This window comes from Podarcis erhardii (genome assembly GCF_964252035.2).
Source record: "Podarcis erhardii genome assembly, chromosome: 13".
Classification (NCBI taxonomy): Eukaryota; Metazoa; Chordata; class Lepidosauria; order Squamata; family Lacertidae; genus Podarcis; species Podarcis erhardii.
This window is the reverse complement of record NC_138502.1, coordinates 5,023,658-5,033,637: the sequence shown is the minus strand read 5'-3', so window position 1 is coordinate 5,033,637 and position 9,980 is coordinate 5,023,658. Positions and strand designations below refer to the sequence as shown.

The following is a 9,980-nucleotide window of genomic DNA, read 5'->3' as shown; positions in this document are numbered from 1 at the left end:
GTACATTCTTGTACACTGCTGCACTGCTTTGCTCATGAAAGGATGGTTTGAACTGCTAGTTGGCACCTAGAACAATGACCGAGTCACACAGAGAATGGATTATTTTTGCACACATTAAAATAAATATTTTTAGGTGCAAGAGTGAAGAATGCTTTCAACTGTAAGAGAATAAATTCATCAGAACTTTGAGAAGCACTATTATGGAGTCTTCAGTTGTTAGGGGTCTTGTGGGTCATGGAAATTTAGAACTTTCACCCATTTTTTCATTAAGGCTTACTCCCTGTGCATTTCAACCAAAGCATGGATGGTACCAGGTGACACCACTGTAAACTGTCCTGGACACCATTTAGGCGAGTGCTGCTTCTACACAAGACTTTTTTTTGCAACATGAAGATAATGAATTTGGCGCAAGTGTTCATTACCACCCCACCCCCGGCTTAAATACACAGATCAGGCAGCTACTCTCTGCTTGATCAGTGAAGTGATCTCACAACGACATAATGAAACATGCGCAAGGAACCAGTTGAGAACACTCGAGTTGAGAGAACAGCAATACAATTACATGTAAACATTCATACATTCCACATTTCCCATCTATTCATGCAGGGAGATGCGGGTGGAATTAGCATGTGTGAACAAGTCCTCAGGATTAAAATTCATTGTTCTTAGTGCCACCCAGAATCTAGTGACAGGCGCCGAGGAGATCCACCTCCACGATATATAGCAGTGGATCTTGTCCATCTTTTGTTTCACCAGAGTTCAGTCTTTTTCACCTTACTCCTAGGGTGGAATTTCTTCCTTCTCTCCCTTACGTATGTGTATTTAGCTTACTCTTGCTCAATCTCATGTAAAGGCACCAGTGAGACCCCAACAAAGGGAAGGGATCTTTTGATGATCCTCAATATGCACATATGTTGCTTAGCAACATACAAGTTACATGGGGTGGGGATGGTACTTTGAAGGCTAGCCTCTTTATGCGGATTTTGTTCAGTCTGAGAGAGCCCCCAGCAGAACAATGTTAGATTACTGGGTGGGAGTCTTGAGTTCAAATCCTAGCTTACAGCAGATTCAAGTCACTCTCTTAGGACCTCCTGTTCTCTAACTGTAAAATGAGAACAAATGATTTGCCTGACCTTTTCTCAATATTTCTCACTCACTATTTGCTTGGTGAAATAGATTGGTGAAAGCACACACAGCTAGATAGCAAGTTAGTATATTGTGGAAAACAGGGTATGTGGTGAACATACTTCAGAGACTGATTTTTGGATTTGTCAGATATCACTCAGGTAGAAACTCCATAGCAGACTTTGGCCTGCAGAATGTCATGCTAAGGAGCCTGGGAGCAAACCCAAATCATCTACCTCAAACCTTTGCATACATCTGCTATATGTATATATATTGGAAAGTTTGCTATGCATTCGGATGCTTCTTAAGAATGAGTAACTGAAGTTTGCATAATGGCTCTTGAGATCAAGAAGCAGGTCTCTGTCTATATTTTGATACAGTGGGATGACATTTTGAATCCAGATGGCGGATAGAACCTTTCAAGAATGTGCTGAATTTTACCGCATTTTGCATGATTGTTCCTGAGATCAATGAGCCATTTTTGGCCTATGTTTTGATACCATTGGGTGCCATTTTGAATCAAGATGGCGGACTTTCAAAACTGATTTCAACCACTGATTGCAAAACTGCCCTGATCTTTTGGGTTTCTTTGAATTCCCAAGCGTGGCATGAGGCCTCTAGCATATTGATAGTTGCCACCCACCCTATTCTTAGGGCTCAGTGCAAGTACCCCACAGCACCCCCTCTAACAGAGACATTTGGCAAGTCCCCCCTTCTGCTCTGTTCTGTCCTTTGGTTCCTGCCCTTCCTCCTTTCTTATTGGGATGGCTCTATGTTCCCTTAGAGGAAGTGTATCCACCCTGTCTCACAGCAATCGGCAGTGGGGCTGGGGGGCTCATCCTCCTCATCCACACAGGGTGGAGGCCTCAGGCAATAGTTGCGGCCTTGGTTGTTGTCCCAGAACTCTTCTGCCCCCACAAGGTAGCAAATGGCAAACTCTAGGACAACCCCAGGGACCAGCGGGGTGAGCAGCGGAAGGCGGAAGGCAAAGCGGTCGGCGTGATCCCGATCCCGGCCTGCAGGAGCGGCGTAGGATGCCCGAACTTCGTGTTGCGTAGCCCAAGAATCCCAGCTGTATCGGACAGAGACCCGTTTTTCGTAAGCTAAGTTGAGGACCCGGATGGTGCCGGATACACAGGAGCCTTCAGCCCGGGCCCCTTCGAGGAGAACGCACTGCGCCAGGAGGCGCGGTAAGAAATCTGGCATGGACAGGGGGTCTGGGAAGGTGGGCTCCAGCAGGTATCGAAGACTCAAAGGATCCTGGAGAGACAAAAAGAAGAGGGGAGTGAGAATTTTGGAAGGACCATGGCTCAGAGGCAGGTCACAGGTTGCTGGAGGCAAAGTTGATATGTTTGATTAGAGAAAAGCCATTGATGAAATTTATTGTTGTTAATAATAATAATCAGAGAACCCCTTTTGGAGTTTTTGTGTAAAAAAGAAAATGAATCGGAGACATTTGGGGTGGAAGATTGGGAAAATATAGCCTAACGGAAAGAAGATCAGTTGGATGTCGTGCTAGAGCAAATATTTTGACTAATTTCTTTTATGAAACTGACAGACGGAAAATTGGAAGTCCTTTTAATTTCTTCTCTTTTATTTTGTTTCTTCTCTTTTTTATTTTCCTTTGGTTTTTTTCATTTTTTTCTCACCTTGTTTTTATTTAGATTAGTTTTTTTGATCATATTGCATTATTAAAAAGTTTTAATAAAATTTTATTTAAGAAGATGGTCACAGGTTCAATTTTAGGGAAATTTTTAATGTTTGATGTTTTATCGTGTTTTTATTATTCTGTTGGGAGCCACCCGGAGTGGCTGGGGAAACCCAGTCAGATGGGTGGGGTATAAAAATAAATTATTATAATATTATTATTATTTCCTGGCGTTTCCATGTTAGTCTAGGAAAGATCTGAAACCTTGGCGAGCCACCACCAGTCAGTGTAGACAATATATATGATGGACCAATCGATCTGACTCAGTATAATAAGGTATCTCCCTATGTTCCTATTTAGAAAATGGAACACATGAAGGACTATTTAGGTGTTAGGGGCGAAATAGAGGGTATAAAGGGACAATAAAGACAGAATGAGTGCAGAAATTTGTGGTCGAAGAAGAAAAATGATTAGGTAGGTATTAAAATAGAGTGTAGGGGGAAAATGGTGAGTGGGAACAAACCATGAGAATTTAGAAAGAAGAGACCAAATAAGACGGAAAGGGAAAACCAATGCATTATACAGGATACGACTATATAAATTTAAACAAGTGAAAAGAAAACAGAAGGAAATCTAGAGAAGGCAGGCAGAAAGAGACTAAAGGCTGGCAGGAAACAGTGTGTGTCCAAGTGGGAAAGTGATTTGAATGTAGGATTCGGACCTGGGAGACCCGGGTTCAAATCCTCACTAGGCCAGGAAGCTCCCAGGGTAAGCCTGGGTCAGTCTTTCTCTCTCAGGTTAACCTTCTTCACCCAGCTGTCATGAGGATAAAATGGGAAAGAGAACTGCGTACACCACCTTGAAGGAAAAATGGGATATAATAAGCATGTGACCAAGTAAATAAAGAGGAGAGGAGTTCTTGAATCAGGTCAGGAGGACTAAGAAGAAGGAAAGTCAATGAATGGGAGGTGAGGAAAAGGGCAATAAAGATGAAAGATAAAGATACTGGGTGGCCAGCAGAAAAAGAACAGGAGGAAAATAAGAGCGGGAGAAGGAGGAAGAGGATGAGAAAGAGAAAGAGGAGCGAGGGCTAAATATACACTATGGCCACATTTGCACCATACATTTAAGACACTCTGATAACTCTTTAAACAGTCATGGCTTCCCCCAAAGAATCCTTGGAACTGTAGTTTGCTAAGGGTGTTGAGAGTTGTTTGGCAGTCCCTATTCCCCTCATGGAGTTACAATTCCCCAGGAACGGTAGCTCCCAGAATACTTTGGGGAAAGCGATGACTGTTTCAGGTGGTACCATAACGCTTTAAATGTATAGTGTGGATGTGGCCCTTCAAAGCACATTCTTTCCCCCTCAAAGGATTCTGGGCACTGTAGTCGACCCCTCACAAGAGTTACAATTCCCAGCGACCCTTAACAAACTCCAGTGCCCAGAATTCTTTGAGAGGAAAAGAATGTGCTTTGAATGTGCCTTAAATGTACAAGTCACACAGGGAAAAGGAAAGAAGTCAGGGAGGAGATGAAAGGATGGGACAAGGCGAAGAAGAGGAGAGACTGGAGATCCAAGACGGCAGCGTGTGGAGAAGGGAAGGGCGGGAGGAGGATGAGACAGAAAGCGAGGAGGCAGGCAATGTGGAAAGCAAGGGAGGCGTTGATGGATCCTGAGTGCCATTTGAGAGTCACTTTCAGGAAAGAGAAGAGAGACTTCTGGTCTCCGGACAACATTTAAAAAACCCTTTTCCCAGCACCACCAGCCCATCTATGTTAATTCCTTTGGCTGGAATGCAGTCGTTATGGAGTCATCCCTAATGCAGCCAGCAAAACTCTCACCAGCCTAAGCAAGCACAGCCATTTTGGACCACAACTCCCATCAACAGCAGCCAGCCACATAGTTATGGTCCAATATGTCTGGAGGGCACCTGGTTGGCGAAGGCAAGGCTGCCTTCATATAAAGGCCCTACAAGCAGTCTAGTGAGGGCTGGGGGCCCAAAAGAAAAACATTTTTTATGTTGGCATGACTGTGTGGGCTCAGAATGGGAGGAAGGGCCTTTCTTTAAACCTGAGGACTCTCTTTGGAGAAGGAGGGATCCCCTCAGCCTGACAAGCGTGAGGAGATCTTATATCCCCTCCCAGGTCCTTGCACAACCACCATCCCTGGAGATTTTGGGGCCATCTCAAGAGATGCTCAGGGGGGAAAGCTTAAGGCGAACTGTGAAAGACTTTAACTGCCCAAAGGTGGACAGAATGGGATATTCTGAATGCCTCCGAAGCCTTGTAGGTTAGCTCCACCTGGAAACTGCGGAAACAACCTTTCAAGGCATATTTTGGATCCATGCCTTTTGTATAGTCATAATAGATCTAAGGCCTCTTCTGGGGTTACGAAGAGGGAAATGTAAACGCAAAGAGAGGGACAATGTGGATTAGTATCCATGCCCCATCGCTGTTTCTGCTTCCTAACTCTTGGAAGGTGACTGGCTGAAAGAAGGAGACACCTGTATCTATGGAGGCCTCTTGACACGTTTTAAGAACCTCCTGTTATGCCAAATTTGAAAATGCATGGGGAATCTCTGCAGATACGAAAGGATCTGTGCTTCAGAGCGTTGCTTTGTAAAGTAGGAAGGCAGGCAGGGAGTGGGAATGATGGCGGAGAGGCTTGCATGTTCACAACACCCCTCTCTCAGCAACCATAGAAGCATAGAATTGTAGAATTAGAAGGGACCCTACGGGTCATCTAGTCCAACCCCCTGCAACACAGAAATCAATGCAGGAGTTCACTTTAACACTGAAAAAATATACTAGTCAGTTACCTTTTCTTACCTATTTACAGGACTCCTGCAAAGACCCAGAGACGTGGATATAGGTTACTACAGGTTAATGACATGAGACTTCATGGTAAGAAGCGAAGGCTGCAATCCCATGTACGCTTATCTTGGGACAAGGGTCACAGCTCAGGGACATAGCATCTACTTTGCATGCAGGAGGTCCAAGTTCAATGCCAAGTGGCAACTCCTCAGGAAAGGATGGAAATGCCCTCTGCTTGAAACCCGGAGAGCCACTGCCAGCTAGGGCAGCCCGTGTGCTGCCTTCCCTAGTCGTTACAACTCCCATCAGCCCCAGGCAACAGGATCAAAACTTGCGGCAAGTAAATACAGAGCACAATTCATTTAGACCTAGCTGTCTGTTTTGAAGCTGATGTCTCACAGCCTCTGGATGGCACCAGCTTCCCCCCATGGCCAAAAGCGGCATTGCACATGGGAATATGGGAAGCTGCTTTCTACTGAGTCAGACCTCTGGTCCACCTCACTTGGTATTGTCTGCACTGACTGGCAGCAGCAGCAGGGGACACTCCCAGCCCTATCTGGGAGATGCCAGGGTTTGAACCTGGGACCTTGTGCATGCAACACAGATGTTCTACCCCTGGGCTATAGCCCTTATCTGAAAAAGCTACATCTTCCATTGCTACTTGACACAAATATGATGCATTTTCGACCAGTTCAATGCTGGTTATCTGGCCCTTTAAGGCCCTTGTGGGGGGTAAAGAGTAGGAATTATTATTCTCCATGGATTTAATGCTTCCTTTGCCCTCATAAAGGCGATGCTGAAGGGAAATCTATGGTTGATTTCCTTCCCTCCCACCTTTCTGCCACTTCCCATTCTGCCCCAAGATTCATCCCACCACTAGGCTGGCTAACCCCCTGTTACCTTCACAGGTGGGCAAAAAGGCAGGCACGGGGCAAAGTGGCTGAGTGAGTCGCGCCTCAGCTGGGCATGGACACGCTCCGGCACCTCTGGGAGGTCGTTGGGCCAGAACTGGCGGACGCTGGTGAGCTCCAGGCCCAGGGAGTCGGCAAAGCGAACCCTCTTGCATGTCCCAGGACTGCGGCTGCGCGAAGCCCCCCGACTTCTGCCCCGGGCAGGGGCCGAGCGAGTCCGGCGCCTTCCTTTCCGCTTGTGCCCTCCAAAGACGTGGCGTCGCCTCCGGGGCCTGCTCCGGGGCCTGCTCTCCGACTCGGATTCGGAGCCCTCGGTCCCCGAGTCCTCTGCTATGCTCGGCCGGGCGGTGCGGTAGTAGGCTCGCTCGTACAGGCCTGCGATGTAGCTCAGGTTCCGTGGGATGTTGCTAGGGGTCAGAGGTGATGGTGGGGCACGAGCCATGGGGGCAAAGCTGCAGACCCCAAGGCTTGGCTCTTCTACACAGCTCAGGCCCAAGAATCACTTTTTGGGAGTGTGTGGTGGCAACCCAGTTCTTCACGCCCTTCGCCGGACCTTCCTCCACTGTTGCTCTGTTTCGGACGGACTGCCTTATTGCACGTTTGGGAGAAAAGATGTTCCTTTGCAGCCCTGTTGTCCACTGCCCTGCCTCTCAGGCTTCTTCAGTGCTCTGGTTCTCCCTCAGCATGTTACCTCCTCTGAATTCTCCTGCTAGAGTCTCTTTGCCATGCTTCCGGTTGTCTGCAGGGCTCTCGGTCTGTCTGTGGGTCAATTCTTCATTTATTACCACTCCATCATCTTCTGCTCTCCCTTCCTCCCTCCATCTGGTCTGGTGTTTTTGCTCTGCCTTTCCATTTTTCAGTGTATTCCGCTGCTCTTCCTTCTGAAGACTTTCTCTCTCTCTCTCGTTCTACCTCATTCTTTTGCTTTGTCACTGTGCCTTTTGGAAATGCTCTGTGTTTTATTATTCCATCCGTGCTCTGTCTCTTTCTGTTGATTCAACTGTGTGACTTTGCCTTTTCCTTCCCAAGGACACTGTCACTCTCGTCTGCCTTTGAGGAGTCAAGTCAGTCAGGTCGTCTGTCTGATCTTTCCTGTCTCTTTTCACTCTACTTGATCTCTGATACTCTCTGTGTATATTTAAAATTTTATATGTGTCTGTATCAAGATATCTTTCCCTCGCTGCTGCTGCTTCCTTCTTCTATCTGTCCATCGCTTCACTTCCACGCTGTCCCACTCCAGAGGTTCCCGGACTCTCTCTCTCTCTGGAAGATGCTGTTAAATATTTTTGCTTCCTGGAGAGTTTTCAGTCTCTCTAGCTTTTTATTCAGTGTGGTCCAGCTAAAGGTGACTCAGAGATTACCATAATCCTCAGAGCTGCAGCTCCTTGAAAACCGACTGCCCATCCAGAATCTGAAGGGCCGGTACTCCAGAGAAGATTTATCCAAGGAACGCAAACAGGCACAACTCACTCAGTCAAGAAAGGGAGGCTTGGGCTGCTGGGAAGGAGAAGATATTTGCTTCCAGACCCGAAACGGTTTTATTACTGCTAGGAAAAGGGCTCCCTCTCCCTCACACCTTGCCCCTCTAGGTTCCAGAGACAAGATGTACCTTAAAAAAGTATACGTGCCCATAAATGTTTCTTTGGGAGATGAATTATTCAGAAGAGAAAATGGAACTAATGGATTATGCAAGAGCCAGAAAGCCCCACAAAGATCAGGAAAAAGGGGGGTGGGATTCAAAATTGGGGGCGGATTTGGCAGTTGGAGCTCAGAAATGGGAAATGTGTGTGTTTGGGTGGGGTGGGGGGCTTCCAGCTGGCAACAAGGGACGCCAGTAGAACTGGGGAGGCTGTTTTGGGGGGCAGAAATGAAGCTGTTAACTGAGATGGAGCTGCTCCTTTGGCTTCATGCCGCGTTAACCAGGTGCCTGAGAGCGTCTCTGTGCATGAAACTGCAGGCATCCGGTCATGAATAATGGAGCAAGCCTAAAGCTTTCTGTCCTCCTCTCCTTAACATCCCCTCCTGCCTCCTCTCACCACAAAGTACAAAAGGGGTTACATGATGTTTACTGTACTACTTTTATTGCGAAGGAAGGAGCTTCTTCTCTCCCCTTCCCTAAATTGATAGAATCACACCTTTCCTTTCCACTGACAGCCACCTCAGATCAGCTTCAGAAAACAGGCAACCATAACACGCCACCTCCCTGAATTTAATGAAAGTACAGAAATGGTTACGGACGGCTCTACAAATACGTAGCCTTTTCTCTCTCTTGGAAGCAGGGTGAGTTCAATGACATCCTCCTCATCTTATTTTTATCGCAGCTGCTCTGTCCCTCTGCTCAACCTGCCTCATTTCCCAAGGTCATAGGAAATTGAGCTTGGTTTGTCTCGGGCCCGAACGCTAATGCAATCCTTGCAGACACACGCAAACAGCCAATGTTTGTTTTGCACCTAAAACACCTAAAACAATCCACCTGTCTCTTACGCCTATGAAGTCTGGCTTTTTACACTGTGCACCATTTCTCTGGGACAGCCTTTGCTCACTAGGCAAAGGAGCTGCAATGGATTACAACTCCCATCAGACTGTGCCAATATGGCTGTGTCGGCAGGTGTTGATGGGAGTCGTAATCCAACAATATCTGGAGGGCACCTGGTGGCTGAAGGCCGACATATACCTTTGCAAGGTCCTAGGAAATGACCGGGCACACATTTCCATGTTGTGCCTTTTTCACTTGCCTTTTTCACTTGCCGAAAGGTGTTTCATTACCAGTTACCTCTCCACAGCTGGAGACAGCCCACAGGTCCACTGACAGACAATTCAGTGTATTTGGGGATTAATTCCGAGTGACGGGATCCATTAAGCAGTAGTCTCAAAGAACCAAGGAGCAGGTGAACATCATGGTTAAAGAAATATTTTTAAAACACAACAGAAATGCAGCCCCAACCCCAAAGTTCACCATGATCTACTGACTTCCAGTTCTAATTAGAATGAGCGCCAGGAGTGGTGAGAGCACAGAAAAAGAAAAAGAAAATAATAATGTGAAAATGTTAACAGAGAAAGAAGCATTCATGGCACTCTGTGAGCCCAGTGTCACTTTGCGAGAATCACAAGAACAGCACTGGGCTCGCAGGGCGGCATGAGCGAGGACGCACAACGTCCTGTCCCCCCAAAACTCTATCCAGAGCGACGACCCCCCCCCAGCCCCCATGCTATGCCTCTGGTCTGACATTTGCCACAACATCCTTGAGCTGCATGCATCTATGTGGTGTTTTTTTTATATATATAATATTTTATTTGGATTTTTCAAACATAAATGCAAAAATAAAAAAACAGTATAACATATATCATAACATCTTTTCATAACATCTTTGGACTCCCTCGTGCCTCCCGCTCCCATTTACATCATTGCCAATTCTTGCCAGCAATTTATCATCTTGTTTACACTCTTATGTCAAATTCATTTAAATATAATCTATAAGTTC

General features: G+C 46.5%; 1 protein-coding gene across 1 annotated transcript; it reads right to left on the bottom strand.

The window, feature by feature from the left end:
• Window positions 1–277: 277 nt before the first annotated feature.
• PPP1R3E (protein phosphatase 1 regulatory subunit 3E) lies at window positions 278–8,657 on the bottom strand. The gene is made up of 2 exons (XM_081836583.1): window positions 6,488–8,657; window positions 278–2,385 (listed from the first exon to the last, which is right to left on the bottom strand). Exons 1-2 carry the CDS (start codon window positions 6,938–6,940, stop codon window positions 1,906–1,908), a joined length of 933 nt encoding a protein of 310 aa, XP_081692709.1. The 5' UTR covers window positions 6,941–8,657; the 3' UTR covers window positions 278–1,905.
• Between the last annotated feature and the right edge of the window lie 1,323 nt (window positions 8,658–9,980).